A 21,796-nucleotide genomic window follows, 5' to 3' on the forward strand; every position below is an offset into this window, starting at 1 on the left:
GGGAACTAGACATTCCACACTTATTTCTCATTTGTTGATCTGAATGACCACAAAGTAAATTAGTCTTAAAACAAAGGAAACTATTAAGCTAGAACTTTGGAGGAAAACTGTAATTCAAGCAAAAGAGAAAGTCAACAGAATTTCTCAAAACTGTAATCCCATTGTTAAAGTAGGCATTTAAGATAGCACAGCAAAATAGCATCAGGCAATATGAAACTATAACTTTATTATTTGAAAGATGCACAACCCGAACTAGCACCAGTGTTACATCAATATTCTAGCATTACACAGGACACCAGTCTTTCACATGGTTTAGCACCACTCTAGCCAGGCTCCATTGTCATTCTGTCCTCCCTTCCCTGTGCTCTCAGCCTTCCCAGCTTCTTCCAAGAACTGGCACAGTGCTTTAGTACAGGACTTTTCCCCATTTTAATAGGGAGCTGGAAGAAGGCCACATTCCCCCTGTTCTCCTGCAATCATACAGGGTCAATGAACCTTCAGGAAGGCATAAACAAGAACTGTACTGGGACAAGATGTCCCATTAATAGGGATCTGGGGCACAGACAGGAGCAGCAGTCACTAGAGCTCATCTTTTATTACAGTCTTTATCATTTGAAAAAAAAGCCCTCACAAGGCAAGTTTCAGCCTCATCATTTTTTCTTCTTTCTCAAGAGTTATAAGCAATTATTTGTACTATAGGTTAGTACAAATCCAGGCCAACCACCACAGGACTTATGCTTGTCCAACAGGCTTTTAGATTACTTTGATAAGGGAGATAATTTCCAGAGTTTTTTGCCCTACAGAATCATCATCTACCATTAAAGTTTCTTCAGAGCCGCAATGCACTGTTTTTAACTGCAAAAAGATTGTTTCATACAGCCATGAAACTGTATAGTCAACATGCATGTGTTTGTGGATCAGTTTGGAAACCAACAGCATAAAGGCAACTGCAAGCACTTAGGATACTTCAGGACTGAGGAACTAATTTCAAAATTATTACCTGAACAGAAGCATCAGGCATCCCAAGAACTTTTTTTTTTTAATGCAAGATGAGCAAGAAAACAAAAGAAATTGAGTAATCTCAGTCCCACATCTCCATAAATTCAAGAACAATTAACAGAGAACTCCAAATGTACCACAAGACAGTAGGCGCATTTGGAAGATGAACCAAGAAGCAATTACTCTGAGAAAATGAGACACCAAGAACCCATGGGGAAGAAAAACAGCAACAAGTTGACATTCCATCTCAGCAGTGAGACAACACAGTATTCACAACAGGAGACAAGCTGTATTAGATCAACTTTATTATGTTATCAAAGTTTGACAATAAAATATTCAAAATCTATTGAATACATTCATACACAAAAAGAGCATATAAAATGCTAGGTCTCAGAATATGTTCCATACAAAATACTGTTAAGTGTAGAGCAGCAAAGTCATTGCCAAACATTCCCTGAATTTCACGGGGCCTTGAACACACTGTGCTCCAAGAACTACCTTAATACCAAACATTCCTTCCTTTGGTCTGCAAGTCCTTTGCAATTATTGCTAGTTATTGAAGCCTTCTGTTTTTAAACAGAATCACATAGTGACTCTGAACCTCTTCAGAAGTATTACAATGACAGCTGAAAGCTTCTTCAGCATTTTCTATACACTTTGTCAAAAATAAGAAACACATTTGGTCCCCAAGACTATTTTTGGTTTCTGAAAATATCCTGGAAGAATAAAACCAAGTAAGAACTATGGAAAGAGAGAGACATGATCAATATGTCTTAAGTATAACAAAGATATGTCAGTAAATTCAAACATTTCAACTGTGCAGTGTGGCAAAGCACCTGAGTTTCTCTTAAGTGCCACATTCTCCTCTCCTTAAAGATTTATTTCTTCAGACCACTCCCCCAAGAATCTAGAATACTCAAGTGCACGTGGCTCTAGCAGGCCTGTAACAGTAATGCTAAATACTCTTGCCATATAGAGGAACATGCCGTAGTGAGTAAGCACTTTCAACATGCCGAGTGAAGTGGTTCAGTTTCAACAACTAGAGTAATATAGTTTACTTGCTGCATTCACTTTTCAATGAAAAGTCCATCCTAATATGCAAGAAACTGAAAATGAAAGGGCTGAAGATGATTTGGCAGAAAAATCACAACTTTTGGATGTAAAACAGAACTATAGCCTGCAGAACGATCACACCAATCAAAATCTCACCAGAAGCACTGTGCTTGCTCTAACACAGTACTTGAACTCAGGTACACACATTCTTGCACAACAAGGCTTTGTAGTGACAAACAACATAAAAACAAACAAACAAAAAAGCCCTGAAAAAACTTTCAGCTTCATTTTACCAAGTTAACTAACACAAGCTTATTTAAACAGACACACTCTAGGGCTTGTCTACTAATGGAGAGCCGATTTACCAATCTTTAGGGTAAGAGATACAGTCAGCTGATCTCAAACAGTACTAGATTGCCAAAATTAGAAAAGAACAAGAGATTTCTTTTTTCTTTTGGTGCACAAAAAGTAGTATTAAGAAAGTAGTAAAGGAAAAAATGAATTAAAAAAAGGAAGAGCATCTTTTGGAATCATGTCTTTTAGAACTTCAAATCACAAAAACCCCTGAAGCTAAACTCTGGGTATGACACTGAAAAGGCCACCAATTAATGGGTAAGGATCTAATGAAGCTTAGAAACATTCTCCAGTTCAGGTTAAGAACTGTTTACCTATGTTCTTTTCCCATTTTTTCAGCCCTTGATGCCCATGTTGGTATAGAGCCTCCAGCTCCACTCATTCCAGTGCTTATTAACAGACATTCTACTTCAGCAAGAAATACAGATTGCGATAAGCTGTTTCCTGTAATTTCTTTCTGTTGTAAATGAGTAACATAGCAATTTATTCAAAAATTGAGTCAGACCACAGGAAGAGCTTTATCTTTGAGCAGTCTTGGAACACCAGCCTGAAGCTTGTCCAGCTGACAGCCCTGCATAAAATAGAACACTTGGCTAAAGGACTTTTTTTTTTTTTTTTGGAGGGGGGGGTTGGTAGTGTTTTTTTGTTTGTGGGGTGTTGGGGTGGGTTGTTCCCCCCCTTCCCCCATTTCAACAGTTACCAATTCCAAATGGCTTGGGGCAACTCAGTACTTACTCTGGAAAAGTCTAGGCAATATTGCTGCTGAACTGTAGGTTCCTGGACAACTGAGGACAAGATAAATGTTCCATTTTAAAAATCAGGAAAATGTGTACTCTCCCTCAACAAAAAGTAATAGGGAAAATGCAGGGAGAAATTGAAGCTACATAAGGAAGTTAAAACCTAGGAAGATATTTAGCTTATCCATGACCCTAGTTCAAGTTGTTCTGGATTTACAAGTCATTTCTGAATTAAAACTTAAAGCCTTAAACCTACCTCCTGTGCCAAAGTGTTTGCATTCCACAGTAACAAGAGTTCAAGCCTGTCATTTCAACACATCTTATTGATACGTTTAATGGCAGCAAACATTTTATGCTTGCTACCAAAATAGTTAGAAACTTTACCCTTTAGACAACTTCAGTTTCTTAAGTAATGAATCCTCAATAGTTCTGACAAGTTTCTGAAACTCTTAAAACATTTTTCTTGGAGGACCTAGCATTTTTAAAGCATTCAAAATTGTGTTTTCAGAAAACTAAGTGCAGTCTAACTGGGTGACTGGTTTTAAAGCAAGCAAAAGAGAATCTTCAGGTGAAACTATTTCTCCAACAGGACATCTGTAATCAAGGTCATTACATATAATGGCCTTTAGGCTATCATTTCTGTGGAGTTCAGAGTTGACTTTTTTTTAAACATTGAGTAAAACAATACTGTAGGAAATTAACAGAATTGCATATTCAGCAATTTATAGAAACATTTAAGGAACAGTGTATCCCAACTGCTTGAACAGCAATAATGAAACTTTTAATCTATGGGAAATGAATTTTAGTCTTAAAACAGAAAGTTTCTTTTCAGCTGAATGCAATGTTGATCCAGTCACTACTTGGTCAGTAACTGGATCAGAGCCTAAGTATTTGACTGAGAACAAGGTCTATACCTCGTACTGTATTATGCTGGCTTCCATTCCCCACCCCATTGCTGGAAGTTCACTTTTCTTTTTGAATTAAAGCCCACCATCCATTATCATTTCCACTACAGGAGATCATTTTTCACCCAGAAATGCAATTCTGCACTGTATGGATTGTTTGCCAGTATTCAATTCAATTAGCTTTAATTTATGTGCTACTCCACACAGCTACGGTTATGGCAAGCACCAGCCACTGTTTAGCTTCTTTCCCTCATTGATAAATAAAGCACAAGGTTAGAATCCCTCAGACTCCAGATTGTATGTAATCAGGTTCTACAAGTTGATGAGCAAACAATTTCTTCTTCTTTAAAAAAAAAAGAAAAACAAGATGATACCTAATAAGAAGCTTCAAGTAATTCACACATCCATCTTTTTTCCCCAAAAGCTGTAATAAAAGAAAGGCTGGATTATGACAAAGGTAGTACAGTACCAGGCAGACCTCTTCCCTATCTTACCTAGTAGATATGCACATTTACAAACTAAGGTACTGGGAACTGTGAATCAGAATATGCAAGACCCTTTAAAAAGTTTGCTGTGCTTCCCAAATTAATATCATGCCCTTGTTTTATGGGCATCTGAAATTGCAATCCTTCCTAGCCCTCCCACTCTGAACCCTGCAAAGGCCACACAAAGGAACTCAGGTATCTATGATTCTATGCAGTATGTGCCAAGGGGCCGCACAATCTCCAAACAAAAGTCTGTATGAATATTGGACACAACACCAAAGGCACCAAAACGCATATTTGACCAAATCTGCAGAATGTGAAAATACCATGAAGTATCATAAACACAAACCAGAGACAAACGATCATTTAGGACACCAAACAACTTCTTGAACACAGCCTTAAAAAAAAAAACAATGAAATAAATAATATCTAAATATCAAGGGATTAAAAAGCATTTTCCCATATTTAAGGGAAGGCATCACAGGTGAGGAAAATAACTGTCAACACAAGGTATCACAAATCAAAAAGCAGCTTTTTCACATAGGAGATAGTAGTATCATTGGATAGCATTTGAATATGTTCATTTCCTGAAAGCTCAAAGATCACCACTTCCTGTTTTTGCATGTCCACCCACTTTTGACATTGCAAGGCACTCTGTAAGTTCACTGTACCGTCCCCATCGCTGTAAAGAATCTTGGGTTCTTTGTCAGGAAAACTTTCATAATAGAAGGAATCAGGTGTTTCCACGCCAGTACCATAAAGGCAGTGTATGCGCACACCAGGCGGTGTCATCTGGTAGACCAGGGGTTCAGTGTCTTGTCTCATGAGCCAGCCATCTTCAAAATTGATGTCCCTGTAGAATTTTTGGTAATCCCGAAGAGTGTAGTTAGCTGTAGGTGTGCTTACAAAGACCTTATCTGGAGGCCATGTGTAGTTGTAGGGAAGCATCCAATTTGTGGAAACCGCTGATCTCTGCTGGTCTCTAATCTTGAGTGAACTGATAACAGGTATTCTATTATTGTCACCTTAAAAAAAAAAAATAAAGTGGAATTCCATTATACAGAAAGCAATGCATGAATCTCAACCAGCAGCAATTATTACCACGCACAGTGATAACATGAATAAAAAGATTACTCCCTTTGCTTACAGTGACAATTTGAGAAGTTTTTCCTCATCTATGATTGTCTTGACAATTAACTTCTGCAAACTAACTTCTGATAACTTACAAATTTAAATACAAGTTCACGAATGAATGACTGACAAACCAAAGAACACTTCTCGTTTTAAAGGAGAAAATATTTCCTATATTAGCCAAGAAATCAGCTTTTATTATGCGTTATTTATACTATTTGCAAGTTTTGTCTTAAATGCTCTTCTGGAAATGTGTTTTACAGTGATTCTGGTACCTAGATCATGTTTTTGCTTAAAGAACAGATAAATACTGCTAACCACACACAACTCATGAAGAGACTTTATAGTTTTGCACCTTCAAAACAAGCAGAGTAGCAGTACTTCATTCAGGATAGCTATAAAAATTACTATATGGTTTATTTACCATTTGGCATAGTGTTTTACCAGTTTATGCACTCCCTTCATAATGAAGCCTACCAGAACATGCCTACAATTGAAAGAAAATGGCAGACTCTTAATAGTTACCTAAAAAGATAACTTGTCATAAATGGTGACAGAAGCAAAGCAAGTATTACTGTCTCTGCTTATGCTATCATGTAAGAATGCTGCACTCAATCACCAATTCAGTCTCTACAGGTAGTACTTTGGCAAAAGAAAAGGTAGAGCTTGCTAGCTTCTGGTGGGAGCCATGGGAAGTTGCCAATATCAGCATCTTCCCTTCCAGTCAGCATTTCAAGACCGCTAAAATACTTGTGTTGCTCAGAACACGGGTTTTCTCTAATGTAGCACTAACATTTTCTAGCAGCTCTGGTAACCTAAAGTACATCTTTGCGGGGGGAGGGCGGCAGGGTGCGCATAGACAAAACCAACAATTCTTGAAAGACCAGTTGATAACTGCTATACTTGGGAAATGTTTTAAGGTGGCCAAGCTTTTCCGAAGCATTATATTTTCTTAATATAATATAAATCTAGAGAGCTAGAGCTTATTATCAATAAAGGTTTTAAATTATCCAATATTGAATAAACCACAAAATTGCTAAACTTTACCAAATTTAGACTTACTCTTTTTACAGAACTAGTGTTTGACCAAAATATTTCAAGAATTTTTTTGTAGATATCAAGTCCATTGTTTTCTTAGCAGTTGTTCCAAAGATGGCTCAAACTAACACATGACTAAGTTATAATTTATATGCATCTTCCTTCATATTTTAACCATTGTTCTTGCATCTTCACAAAATTAAAAGCTGCTTAATAAATGGCAGTTATAGTGATTATTAGAAACAAATTAAAAAAAGGCCCTGAGACAGATGAGTTTATATTCATGGTGACTGTCTGATCAGACCTATTTTCCATTATCACAATGGCTGGCACACCTCAATTCTTTTGTCAGCTGAACCTTGAATCAAGTTTTCCATTATTAGGTGCAGGTGGTTACAGCATAGAGTGATACAGGTCAACCACACCACAAAAATTGAAATACTGAAACCAAAACCGCTATTCCTGAAATAGCTCCAAAGTATATTTTTCAATTCCATAAGGTGGCACTATTGCTTCAGCAAGGAGACCTAAAGCACAGTCTTTAATGCTGTCTTTAGGAGGACTATATGGAGACATTGCTAGTATAAGTCTGAAACAGATAACAAGGAAATTGAAAAGAACACAGCAAGAATCACAAAGGTCCTGAAAAATGGGTTTCATATTACTGTGTGGTATAAATACTTAACTGTGCACGCTCACCACTAAGCTACTCAATACTACTTGGCAGTTTTCAGCAACGAAAGCCCGAGTTCTGAATTGAACAATGAGATGAATGTGTACAAAATTTATTTCCAGTAGAATAATCAAACACAGAACCTGCCTATTCCAGCCTTCTCTTACAGAACTGTTACAAAATGCTTATCAAATCCTTTACTTTTCTCTGAAGTGCAGAAGTACCATATGGCCAAGACCACGCTTAAGTCAGCAGGCACAAAACTCATTGACATTATAGTGAACAAAACATTAGGTCTCAGGAAGACACTGCTAGCATCTCAAGCTGACAAAAGAAAAAAACCAAACCAAAAACCAACCACCACAGTGAACTTTATCTTTGCTCACTGTAGTGGGAAGAACACCCTCACTTTATTTGCCTGGAATTGTAACGATACAAGTATTGATCCTGCAAAGCACATCAATAAGTAGCAGAAAGTATCACAGAAGGGCTAGAGAAAATAATTCCACCTGTGTACTGTTTACCACTTTGATAACACAGCTGTGGATTTGACATGAAGTTCCTAGCCATTACCATATTATGAACAGGAATGGGAACACAAAGAATGCATTTGTAGCTTCTCTTGTCTTTCCTGCAGCAATGTATTATTTTTCTTTAAAGCAACAATTCTTCTGCATACTAACACACTGATAATGTCAATTTTAGAAACTCTTTAATTGACTAATGTAATCCAAGTGTTAAGGCCTGATGATGGTGATTTACTACAAATATTTGAGTCTGAACGAGCCTAAAAATGTGCATTCTGGTATTATGTTCTGCCCATTTAACTTTCCGACACGATTCTTAAATTTCTGCTCTGAAACACAGAGTTTAGTACAACAGACATACAGATTAAAAGATGACTACATTTTAGTAGAAATTTAACTATTTGTTATGCATTTGTATAGCTAGCCACTTTGGATGAGCTGCATTATAAGGATAAACAAGTACGAAGCACAAAAGGTTAATCCAACAGAACTCTGGGACTGTGGAATTTTGTTTAATCATGTGGAATTTTATGAAGGTGATATTAACATTGATCACTTCCTGACATTTCTGTAGCATGCCAACTTGTCAGACAAAGCCTGTGGGAAAAGGGAAATCAATTTTCACAGTGCCATTGCAATAGATTTAACAACATATAACTCAATACAAACATCCAATTTAAGTCTTCTAATTAGTAACTGAGCTGTGCACTACTATTCAGAATCAAATGCCTTTGCTAAGCAAAGTATTCTTCCATCTGTCCACGCACGGCTGGCACTTGCTGTGTGTTCTGCATTTTGATCAAGTCCAGTTTCTGATGTCAGCTTTGTTTAGGAAGAAGATAGTGATATCCAAAGCTAGCAAGTCAGAAACAAGCTAAAATAGCAAGCCAGAAACATCACAAACTAAATGCCAAAGCACATGAAATAATTATGGTATCACATGATGGGGTAAGTGAACCTTTTTCCATCAGTCATTTGCCATTACTTAGTGAAATACGTTATGCTTTATTCATTTTTTTTTTTAGTCTCAGGCATATCCAGTATGCTAAACCCAAGATCTCAAAGATTCACTTTCCTTATCTGTAGAGTTACAACTTTAGACAGGCATTTGTGCTATGGGCAACGCTTCACCAACCATGTCTGCAAGTTTCCCTTAATGTTAACCTCAAGCAGCCGTATGATCTTTAATCAAAGGAAACTACTGAATGCTCTGGAGTCCCTATTAGCTTTGCAATGCTGAACAGAGAGCAATCAGGCTGGAGGCATAAAAGCGATAGAAATAGCAGACACCAGGCCAAACAGCAGATGACAACAATCTGCTGAAAAGAGGTTAGTAGAGGTCAAGAGGGGACACAGCTCCTGGTTAAGGCATATAAAAACCTGAGTCCGCTGCCATGAACATAAAGAATGGCAGTCTGGTCACAAGGCTTGAAACATCAAGTTGCCATCACTTATGAAAAAGTTATGTTTAACTTCACAGTACCTTAAACTCTCATCCTCCAGTCTTACAGTTAAAAGTCTAGTTAGTATCTTGCACTACTAACAAAATACATTACAAACCCTCAAATTACCTACCTGAAGCCAGCACACGGAGAGTTTTAGCCACTCCTCCCCATGGAGCGCCTAATGACACATAATCCTTTATGTACTTGTCTTTCCAATCCTGACTCTGATGGTTGAGGAAGTAGAGGGTGTACATATTACCCATACTGTGGGCAATTAAGACAACAGGACTTCCATACTGCTCATACATTAACTCTATCATCTTGCGAAGGGCCACAAAATAGTCTCTGTTCTCATCTAAAAGTAAATATACACAGGTTACAGAGTTATAATTATTGTGAATGCTGAACTTCAACACAATTCCTTAAAAAGTTATTTTTTGAAACTGTCTGTGGAATTAATAATGCAGAGCTTAGAAATTCCAGTATTAAGGGGGGTGTGGGAATGTGTTTTGGTGGTGTGGGTTTTTTGTTGTTGTTTTGGTTTTAAGCAAGTCTTAAGTAGCAAGTTGTTTAAAGCAAAAAAAAAAAAACCAAAAACACCACACCACAGAGCTTTCATCTGGGTCTTTAAGTATAATTGTACAGGTGGGATGGGAGAAGGGACCCAAAACATTATTTGCTGGCTGGGAAGAGTCAAAATTTTGTTCAAGTAACAATGTTATTTACTTGGTGCCTTTCGCCAGTCATAAGGTGCTCCTCTTACATCTTCATCACGTTTGTAGCCCCAGTCCACTAAACTTTGCACCAGCATATAAAAGTAACTGCCTGTAGACATCAGATAAGAGAGAAACAGAACAGTGAGAAGATCAGCGTTAGAAGCAGCTATCAGACACTATCGTGAAACAAACTAGTTCTGGAGGCATTATCTCTGATACTATATATAGACATGAAAACTGTAGTCTTAGTCTTTGACAATCTAGAAAGCTGCGTATTAAACAACATGAGTTATGCTTGCTGTCCCCTAACAGTGAGAGAATACCATCATTAAAACTTCTTACTAGTTGGCTGATCTATCAAACAAGTGTGGGAGCAAAACATGGCATACAGGAAACGGGTAAATTTTCCTCAGCAGAAACGTGTCTTACCCTTGAACTGTAAAGAATACAGCTCGGAATTACTACATCGGAGTCCTAGCTTTTGTTCATTGCCAATTAACTTCAGGTAGGGTATATAATGCATTCATAAAGGTTGGCCTGGACTTCACCAACATTTATTCTTGGAAACAAATGCTTACAGTGTACCCCAGGGCAAAATTCTGGGAACTACCTCAAAACTATTTTTCTGTCTATCAGGTAGTGGATGAAGACTTAAGTAATTGAACCTAATGCTTTAATAGCAAAGAACAGAAACATTTGCAGACTGGCCATATATTGAAAGATGTTACATATTACAAGCTTTCACTCATAGGATGTAAAAGTATTACCACTATTAAATGCATCTAGTAACAGCTTGAAAAATTAAGTGTCAAAACCTCCTATTGAACATGGCAGTCATATTGAAGTTTTGAGCAGAACCTCACTCATTAGTCTTGGATGCTTATCATATAGTCCCTGAAGTGACCATAGGCAATTTTAAACATGGCCCTGTTCTAGTTATAAGTCATCTAGTGATGATTGTTAAGCACATTACTGCCCTTTTGGGGATTGCTCCCTACAGAAAAGACAAAGAAATCCATGCTGTGAAGCATGTGAAGCTCAGTGCATTACTAACTATTAAATTACTTAAGTCTTCAGCCACAGCTAACAACAACTCACAAAAGCTTATTAGATTCAGTGTTTTCTGAAAGATGACTTCTACAAAAACACTAAACAAAAAACCTGCAAACAATTAATGAAGAAGTCTTTTGCAGCAAAAATGTAATTATATGATTATTCCCACGCTGACAAAAGACAGGGAACTACAGAATGTGGTACCATATCTCCCAAGCCCATTAACTCATTCTTAAGGACAAAGAACATCTTACTCAGAACTAAGCTGAAATGAAGTGGTTTTGTTTTGTTTTTGCTTGTCAAGCTTCAGTCAGAATTTTTAACTCATCTCATTTTCCAAAAGTGTCCATCTTCAAAGTACCTACTCAAGTTTCATCCAGAGAACTTAAATTTGGCACAAGACTAAATAACATGGAATCGTCTTGTCTCAGTTTATCAGGCCAAACAACAGACAAAACAATACAATGCAATGGAAACACTTAAAAGCAAAGTGAGCCATGTGCTACCCTACTACTACAAAAAACACCAACCTGGTTTTCTACTTCTAAACAGAACTGCAATTTGAAATCACATTTCAGTAGCTTGTTGTATAAAGACACACTAGAAAAATCCTACAAGTGACAAAGCACTTCAGACACAACTTGTACATACCAACACTCCTTTTACTTGGGTCAAGGAATTCCAAGGAAAATGTCTGCCCAAAACCTGGGACTCTGATATCCACTCCATCTGGTGGTTCTGTGGTCTTACTTGTTCGATTATATACCAGCCTGGGGGGGGGAGAGAAAAAAGAGAGAAAAACATGAAACGTTGTATTACCACAACTCTGAGCTACACTGGGTCTTACATTCTGAGAGCAGTAACAAGAACTTTAAGTGCTATTACCCAGAAAGAAAAAAAAAAAGCAGACACAATAAAGAGTTACACAATGCAAACAATCATTTTAATTAGTTTAATGGTTTACATGCAGATTCTGAGACTTATCTTCTCTATAAAACTGAGTATACAGAATTGCGGCTGAACTTCAACTTTAGAATATAAGGTACTTTATACAGTTCTATACCATTTCACTTTGCATCAAGTCACATAATGGAGAAAACTTGTCAAGAACATAAGAATGCAGTAGTAGAAAATAATACCTGTAAAATCAGATATCAGAAAAATTCAAGAAAAAATAATTCATTTCTGTTTAACTAGAAAACCAATACCAGCATAACGAAATACTTGATATTTCTTGACTAATAACAGTTGGTACCTCAGGAAACACACAGAGATACTGAGTGTTTTATAGATACTTCTCAAATCAGTTTGAGATATGAAGAATTTGGAACATTGAGTCAGGGTTGGTTTTTTTTTTTTTTAATTATTGTTGTTGGGGTTTTGTTTGGTTTTAATACCATATCAATACAATTGCCATTTCTGAATGCAAGTTTTTACCCCTAGATGGAGTCTTAGAATCTGAACTGATACTCAAATCTTCACACACCAAAAATATGTCTAACCTGTAAGGCATGTAGCAAGACTTAAAGCAGAGGTACAACTACACAACAGCTTGATATATTCACGTAAAGAGCAACATGCCAATACAGTATTTTTAAATTGCACAAGCTAAATATTTCTTGTTTTCATAGAGATACTTACATGATTTTTTATGGGAACATTAGTGAAGCAGATTGAACAATGAAATATTCTGGAAGCTTTAAGTTAGGCAATGTTTTAAACCAAAATAATTCTGGAGAGAGACTTCCAGACTGCCCTTGAAGGACCCCATGTGTCTCAGCTGCGCATGACACTGCTCTCTAACGACACACCGCCAGCAAAAGTGCAAGCTGATGTTCCTCCTGCCTGTCCCTTCTGTGCTGCCTGATGTACTCCTTCCCCCTTGCCTCATTAAAGCTTAACTCATCAAAAAAGCAGAAAGTGTTCTGCTTTAGATAAGCCTAGAGTTGTCTGGTAAGTGCCCAAAACAACACTGGGTAACTGGTAGGAGAGAAAGTGGAATAAACTAAGAACCTCTGCTTTTCATTGGTGATGAACAGCTACCTCAGATGCAACAGAGCCACATCTTCTGATTCATCCTGTTGCTCTACCTAGCAGAATTCCAAGTCATTTCTCTCACTGGTCTTGAATCAGAAAAGAAAGTTTAAGGCGGCCATTCTGTACAAGGCATGTCAGGCTAAGGAAAGGAGGTAACTGCGAAGAGCAACATTTCTGGTCTTACCTGATATTATCAATCCAGCAGTCAATGATGACAGGCAGAAGCAATTCTAAATTCAGCCAGAGTGTAAAATAACTGTCTGTCTTCTTAGAGCAGAGATAGTGCACTACTGATGGCTTATCTAACTTTGCTTCCAACTGATTGCCTAAGTCCCCTGGAACTGTAAGATATAAAAAGGAGACACTTAAAATTAAAGTGTATAACATTTTGCATTCCAATATACACATCTTAATACTGTAGCCCTCATGTGCAGCATCACTGCATCCAGAGATACCATTAGGTTTTGTAACTGGATAAAAAAAATATTACATAAGAACCAAGTACCACATGCACATTTTCCACTGAAAATATTTAGATTTTCAAAAATCAATAGCTGAGGAACCACCATGTAGAATAATTCTGGATCACCAGTTCATAACTTCAAAGAGCAGACTATATAGGAACAGGTCACATTAGGCCATGGGTATGAAAAACAGATGGTCTCAGACATTATCAAAATTAACTGTGTTTTAAAGTGCGAACTGCATCTTTCTGAAAGAATTTTTTCTGCAGAGTATTACAACTGCACATGCAAGTCTTCCCGTTCTCCTTAAACAGTTGCCTGCAAACTATCAATTTGACATAAAAAAAGTGAAAAGTGAAAGCAGCTCTATTTATGTTTTTTTATTTTCACTTCTTCACCTCCAACCACACTTTCACCACACAAGATTTAGTTGGCTAGCATAATAATCCAATACATAGTTTCCTGTCTTTTCCATTCAGGTTTGGATGCAACAACAGTTTTAATGTTCACTTTCTTTTTTTGATACATTATATCAGTAATACTTGGAGGGAAGGGTCTTGTATTTGCACCCTCTCTGAAGTGCACTGTTCTTAAGGCATATACTAAGTGCCAGTAGTCCTTTGATGAAGTTTTGTTTTCCTTTATTTATTTTAAACACTAGATGGAGACAGGAATATTATTTCTAAATTAGAACCAAGCTTAAAAAAACGCTCTTCCAATTTTCAGCAGCAAGTTTCCAGAGAAACTTCTTACATTCTGTATTCTGTTAATTGTTTTTTTCCTCAAGAACCAGAAAGGCAAAGATACTTCAGTAACTGAGAAGTTTCTCTGTATTAGAAAAATTTAGGAGTTAGGCACTTCTTAAGGGTTCCCCCTGCCCCTTTCAGCTCCACACACCCCCACCTTTTTTGGGTGTGCATAACTGTATCCTATTTACTTGTCAATATTTAATTTTGAAGTTCTTTTAATGCAGGCCTACCCATACGGTTCCTTCCCCCCTTCAGTAAATTATTTAATCAAAACAGTTTTAAGCTCTATAGAACACTGATTCTTTGCAATGGCTTAAAGAAAGAGATAATAACCTTTACTGGAACACCTAATTTACCTGGACCCCTAGATACGCTTTCAGAGAAACACTTATTGCAGAACTGAAAAAGGAGAGAACTTCAGACTAAATACATACCTGGACAAACACAGTCTTAAAGCCTTCAACCACTGCAGGTTATGTCCCACCACAAAAGATACACATCAGGATTTCTTTATTAACTACCCCTACTTTCTCGTTAGGTTTTTAGTGTTCTTATTGCTGCAGTCTTAAGTGAAACGTTAAAAGACCCAGTAGCTGACCACAGTTTATTTTAGGTTATATTTCAAGGACTCTGATATACTGGAAAGCATAGTAAGCGAGATTATAGTATTGCATCACACCCTAGAAAGAGTTTACTGAAGTTCAGTCTTGTAACCTCATGAAATGCCGTTTAGTTATTGCTTATTGAACTATAAGGCAACAGCTAGTTCCACAGTCTCGTGCCTGTGCTGTATCAGCGCTCTTAATTAGAAAAGGAACAGAATGTAATTCTATTTATATCAATCATTCATGGCTGGCCAGTTTCAGTAGCAGACCTGCCAAGGACAGAACAGGTTGATTTTGTCTTCAGTGTCAATGCAAAACAAAGTAGAAGAGTGACATTCTGTTCTACCCTGGAATCTCATTTTCTTGGGTAAAAATCAAGTTCTTCCAGCAAAGATACCTTTCAAAAACCTTAGATAAACATCTGGAGTATCAGAGTTTTAGGAACTTGCTGAGGCTTCCAAATAGCACTGAATCATAAGCACTCCCGCTCAGAGTAGGAAGACTCACAACTGAAGAAGTTTAAGATTATAATCAAGATACATTTATCAGCAAGAGTACTGAAAGCAGGAAACTGTACGAAGTCTCACTTAGACTTAATGGAGTGATCTTAGATTAACTGCAAGTTTAATTTAGTTAAGACATTTTATCCTCAAGCTTCTTGAGGACAGAGGCTGTGCTCCTGTGTCCAATTCAGAGCAGAAGATGAGAAACATTACACATTAATTTTTACCCAAGGGATGACAAAGAACAAGTTGAAAAGTGGTAATTAATTTAATTCTAAACAAAAGATAAGGGGCAAGTTCCACCTGTGCCAAGATACAGTACTGCAGTTAAAAAATAAAGTCACATGTACAGATGTGATGTCTGTTTGTTTATAAAGCAGGGATTAACAAAAAAGTTTCAGGTTTACATTTCCATATTAACAGCGAAACTACTAATCACCAATTCACAACTCATGTTTTATTTTCCGAAGTGTATTCGGCAGGCTGAAGAGGGTTCATGATGAAGCTATAGGGAACAAAATGTAAATTTTGATTTTTCAGATTATGGAAAGAAACATGCAAGATCTTCAATCCTCACCCCACCCAATTTAAGTGTTAATGATTTACATTTTGGCTGGAGAACTACTTAGTGGCTTTTTGATAAGTTACAGGTTAAAAAAAAAATCACATTGAAGATTAATTCTGTAGGATAAGGACATACCTTTCTGAATTTTCTGTGATGGAATTTGAAAGCAGTAGAAAAACGTATTTCCTTTTGCCATACAAAAGACCATACACAGAAAGCATCTGTGGGCAGGGTAATCAATAAGTAATTCTTCTCCTCATCCTCTCATCTACCAGTATCTGTAGTTTCTAAGCCTTTTTGCTGGGAACATTATAGAAAGTTCTTACTTTTTAAAGCCTGCAGACTGACCCCATAAATGCACAAAATAACTGACAAGTGAAGTTCTGCAAAATACATCAGCACTGGTTAAAACTGGATGTCCAAGAAAAGACCTCAAGCAGAACCCTTGCTTCCCTTATTTGCAGTTGTGTAATATGCGTATTGACTTCTGAACTGTGTCATTTGGAAATACGATGAGATTTCATATCCAGCAGAAAAAATTGTTTTCATCAGATTTGATGATGTATCAGTTCTAGCATATTCTCATTTTTCACAAAGATGGTAATCCCAACAGAACTCATTCTAACACATCGATGAGCCCAATTCACTTCCAATATTATAGTATCCTTTGCCTTTTTTTTTTCCTCAACTGCCATGACAAAACTGGTAGATCTCCTTCTGGGATGTGTTCTTGTTTGATTAAAATGTATGCAAAGCACATTTACAAGTTTCATTTGAGAGTTTAAAAGAGGTCACAGACCTTTCCAAGTGTAGGAACTACAATAGCAAGCTTTAGGATACACTGGTACTCCTGCCTATCACTAGCCTTAAGTCTTAATGACTGATTCACAGTTCCCAGCAGAAGACAATAAGCAAATTGCACCCTGGAAAGTGACTTGCCTTAATACTCCTGAGGAAACAAAGAGAAAAGAACATTCAACAAAAGCCTTAAATAGGGGGATTTTAAATTTCATTTGGAAAAAAGAAAATATAATACCTATATAGTAATGGGGGGGGGGGGGGATATGCTATTGTTTGTGTGGCAAAGAGGCCATCAATTAGTACTTTTTTTACTACTTTTATCTGAAATGCAAACGCCTTTGGATATATAGCAACTATCTTAACTTTTTTACTGGTATAATTTCCTCAAATAACTGACATCATCTTTTTGGTTCTATAAATTAGCCTTCCTTCAAAATGAACCAAGTTTTCTGGAAAATTAATTTTAAACTCTGACCACAGTTCTCTAAGGAAAATGTCTCAAAGTAGGCAGACTCAGTGACAGACTGCCACAGAAAAGGGTTGTGTTTAAAATTAGAAACAAGAAAGCAAACAACTTCTCACATGATACTCCTAGATACCTCAGATCACATGAGGCATAAACATTTAAATCACTCCTGACATCTAGCCAGCTGACCATACAAACACGCACACCTCAATTAGCAGTCAGCAGGAATTCACAGACAAACCTCTTTTGCATGAAAATCAATTATTAACAAACTTCATTTAGGTGTCTTTCTAGAAAACTTTAGCCAAGTATCTAACAAATTGTTTGCAGAAGGTATCAGAACATTGATATAGTAATTGTGTTGAGTCAGCTCTAAAAGGTAAAGAGTTCAGTGAATCCACCGCTGATCTTATAAGGACAGGTTATCAACTTCCAAAATTGATAAGACATGAGATAGTATGCAGTGATTATCGATGGACTATATGAGAAAATGGAGAAGAACAGTCACAAAATACAGGAACTTCTTATTGCGAGCATTAGAAGACAAGCATGTTGAATATATAACCAAACTGATAAGAGAAGTGCAAAAATACCATAATTGCATGTAAACATGAAGCAGATATCCAGAAATACTTATACAGAATATTATACGTATATTTTTATAGATGTTGTCAGTAGAGCAGAGGTATTCAGTAGGTTGTCCTGGTTCTTAAAGGAGACTTTCCTCTATGAATATATTGTCCTGGCTGAATAGGAAACTCTTAAAAAAAAAAAGGCCTGAAGGCAATTCAGTATCTTAAGTAGTCCCCTTTTCCCCAAAAACACTTGAGAGAGGAACTCCAAGACAATCACCTTACATTTTAATGAGCATTGTGTCTTCGATATCAAGCCTTTGGACAGGACTCTGGAAGTAAAGTTTTGACTTTTACCTCATATTTCTTCTCTAGTGCCACTATTATATGAATACCCTTTGATGCTTTGTTATTTAAATCTCAGGGAAAAATGAGCAATTGCATTGCAGTATTTTGCTGTCAATTACTACCCATGTCAAGTCTGGTCCCTGATCGTGCTCCCTTGGTATGCACAAACATGATCTTCAGATAAGTAGCTCCTGCTACTAAGGCACCATTTGATGATGCACAAGCCAGCTTAAAAAATAACCTAATCCAAATGGCACATTCCTTGTGCCAGCTCCTCCATTAAGGTAATTCACCCACAAAATTAATCACTTCTTCCTAACGGGTTAATTTTCTCATGCTTTACCAAGACAAATGACTCCACAAAGTGGCCAATAAGCAGGCACAAGGAAAGCTGGGGGAGCACTAATGAGCTATTAGATTGGCTTGGCTGTTTCACAGAACCACACTTCACCTAAGCCAGTTAGGGGGCTCTACAAACCTGCGATCTGTTGCCACCACAACTACAGCAGATAGTTACAAGGTTGTACTGAAGCAGCTCATCTGTTTTTGGATTTGATATTCCTAGAAGCAGTATTTTTGTTAGTACCTACGGAGCAGAACAAAGTTACCCATATATAAGCAACGTCCTATATTTGCAAAATACCGCTCTACTTCCTCCTCCATTACTTGGGTAAGCACAGGTTGCAACTGCAAGTGTGGTCATTACACAAAAAATTTGAGAGCAAGTTACACTGGGTCTTGCAACTATCACTGGTCTAACACATTTATGCAGTGATCGTTATGTTGATGACATTGCTTTAAACAGCATTCCCTCTTTCTTTATTCCTTAAGATCAGATGGCCAACTTGCCATGCACAGAATAAGACCAAACTTGTTAACCCCCCTTTCTGTTTATGGGTTTTAACTTCCAAACAGACCAAGAGTGAAAGCTTAGATCATGAGACCACATTTACTACAAGATAAAAACATATTTAAAATCTGAACACATATGAGGAATTAAGGGTCTAGATGCCAGCCTGATAAGTCAGGAGGATGAACTCTGTATTTTCCCCTCTCGTATGGGCTCCAAAACCATCTCGGGCTTGTACAGGCCTGTATAATGCAGCCTTGCATGCACCTCCCAATCTCCTTTTGCATTTGTGATTCCAGGGCAACATGTGTTTTTCCTCCCCTCTCCCCAACACCTGTGCTAAGCCAGCACTTAGAATTCCTCTCTAAATAATTCTCCTAAACCCTTCTACCATCCTCATCGCAGTAATTCCTAAAAAGCTTATCTTAAACATGTCACATATGCAAGAAGGGTGAAGAAAAGGTCATGAAAAGTTAACTAGAATCGAGGTGAGAACATGTCATACAGCACCAGTGAGTGACCGACAGTCACTCCTTCCTCTCCTTTATTTGTTTGACCTTCACTGCCCATGTCACATCTAATTGAAGCTAAGCGCTTAGTGCAGGTGTTTTTACAGCGACAGTCATTTCTATACACCAAAAAAACATGGTATTTTACAATAGTGAGTTACAGCAAATCACTCCCTAAGAGCGCCTACTTTCTCAAACATACAGACAACCCAGAAAAATTATTTCTGTTAAAAACCCATTTACTCTTCACTTTCTGAACAGGCCAGGACTGGGCAGCAGCAAACAGCAAGTTTTAAAATGCAGACACTGACTAGAAGAGTAAGAGATGCAAGTTCTGTAGTGTTCGATGAAAATTCACTTTAGCAGCAAGAAAGTCTGTATTTTAAACCACTCACTGATGAATGTGTGCTCAGCCACGCAGTATTTACCAGAATCCCTTAGGAAAACAAAACGTAGGTCAGCCATGGTTTTTAAAAGCATCCTTAAGGAACACACATACTTAGAGTAGTTCCATCAATAGTAACTCCATACTTCTATAATCACTGTCCCTTTATCCCAATTGCTTTTAAGTTTTCTTTGATTCCTTCATAGCTGGAGTTGAACACGGGATCAGCAACTAAAACACTATCACCTTTTTCATCAAAAAGTTTGCACTCGAATAAGTGCAAACCTAATTGCAAAAATAAGCTAAAGCTTATTGCTAAAACCCATCACTAGAGCGGAGAGATGGGTTAAAGATTGCTTCTAACCTTCAGACAGAAAGAACTTTTGTTCACGTTTTAACTCCAGCCCTGAGGACATCCTTTTGCAGTTTCTTCTTTCAACTCTACATCCTCTCAGTTAGTTCAGCCATCTATAAAGAACTGTGAATTTGTACCCGGTGGTCCCGAGATACACAGCATCTTTTTAAGAGTTCTTGTTCCGCATTTACCCTTCTATGTCAGAAGTTTGTAACAGTAGTAATAAAGTCAACAGCAGAGCCTAAATTATTATAAATAAATGGAGCTTAAACTGAATGACATGCCAGTGATTATCCTTTTCCCGGTATTTTTCCCATTTTCTTACTTTTTCTTCCCCCTTTATCATCAAGGTTAATTACATAATAAGAACACCCAGCATACTGAATACATTCACAGGACTGACTGCAGTATCACCAAATGCACTTAATTAATGTATCGGAATGCTTAGGAATTACAATTTCAGTAGACAAGTTACTAAAGCCTTTAAAATTTATTCATGATTCTTCTTATTGATGGACACAAAAAGCATCTAACAAATATTACGTAGCAACCATTATTATATGAATACTTTCTACATATTTGTTACAAACTATTTTGTGTTAACAGGTAAAGCCACAGGCCAGTAATCAGCGTTCATCTCCTGCGTTGTGAGAAAATAAGCCTATTCTTTTTAAAGTGCTTGTCATTTGTCTGCTGTAACATCCACTCACTCCTCTTCCCACACCGAGTCCAGCCTCTTTTATGGAAAGTTCTTATAGAGTAAAAACTTGAGAAGCGAGGGTCTGGTGTAGTTAACGAGCCAAGAACGTACTTTATCGAGCCCTGCTTTCCCGTGCCCGCTGACAGCAAAGGCAGCCCGACACTTCCAGCACGTTCCTGCCCCCCGTGCGGTGCGAGGGGCCCGGCCCCCCCTCCCCGGGCCTGTATTTTTCGCTTTCGCGGCCGGGCCAGGGACGGGGCAGAGTTACGGAGAAGACGCTCCGCGCCCAGGGCCGGCGCCCCCCGGTGCCCACAGCAACCGGAGCGCTCGCAAAGCGAGACACCCGGGAGAGCAGGGGCGGCGGCGGCCGGGCGGGGCGCGCACCCCCGCGGCTGTGCCCGCCGCGCTGCGCGCCGCCCCAGGCCTCCCGCCGCCCCCCTGCCAGGGGCGCAACGGCAGAGGCAGCGGGGCTCGACCAGGCTCCGCGGCGCCAGACGCACGCACCGCCGCCCCCCGCCTCTTACCGAGCACCACGGGCGGCCCCGCGGGCCGGCGGCGCGGCAGGCACCCGCCGCCGGGGCAGAGCAGCAGCAGGAGAAGGAGGATGAGGAAGGGGCTGCCTCCCGAGCGCGGGAGGAGCCTAGCGCCGGCCGGCGGCACCATCACCCCAGCGCATAACCCCGCAGCCGGGAGCCACCGCCGGACGCACCGCTCCACTGGGGCTGCCGCCGTTGTGCAGCCCCGCCGCCCGGCCCGGCCAGAAAAAGGGCC

General features: G+C 38.5%; 1 protein-coding gene across 1 annotated transcript; it reads right to left on the reverse strand.

Annotated features, from left to right (window-relative positions):
* Positions 1-1,287: 1,287 nt before the first annotated feature.
* PLA2G15 (phospholipase A2 group XV) lies at positions 1,288-21,790 on the reverse strand. Its single transcript, XM_087740898.1, has 6 exons — positions 21,550-21,790; positions 13,338-13,494; positions 11,768-11,886; positions 10,074-10,172; positions 9,478-9,702; positions 1,288-5,558 (listed from the first exon to the last, which is right to left on the reverse strand). The coding sequence occupies exons 1-6, from the start codon at positions 21,686-21,688 to the stop codon at positions 5,047-5,049; spliced, it is 1,251 nt and encodes a 416-aa protein (XP_087597024.1). The 5' UTR covers positions 21,689-21,790; the 3' UTR covers positions 1,288-5,046.
* Between the last annotated feature and the right edge of the window lie 6 nt (positions 21,791-21,796).

Source organism: Nipponia nippon, unplaced genomic scaffold (genome assembly GCF_047370975.1).
Source record: "Nipponia nippon isolate SJK-2023a ecotype South Korea unplaced genomic scaffold, ASM4737097v1 scaffold_7, whole genome shotgun sequence".
NCBI classification, from domain to species: Eukaryota; Metazoa; Chordata; class Aves; order Pelecaniformes; family Threskiornithidae; genus Nipponia; species Nipponia nippon.

Excerpts from the sequence above, each read along its gene's own strand:
- PLA2G15 (XM_087740898.1), bottom strand. The coding sequence starts at position 21,688 with ATGGTGCCGCCGGCCGGCGCTAGGCTCCTCCCGCGCTCGGGAGGCAGC. Across the intron at positions 11,887-13,337 it reads TGCTGGATTGATAATATCAG|GCTGGTATATAATCGAACAA; the intron begins GTAAGACCAGAA and ends TCCCCCCCCCAG. Across the intron at positions 5,559-9,477 it reads TCTCCGTGTGCTGGCTTCAG|GTGACAATAATAGAATACCT; the intron begins GTAGGTAATTTG and ends TTTTTTTTTAAG.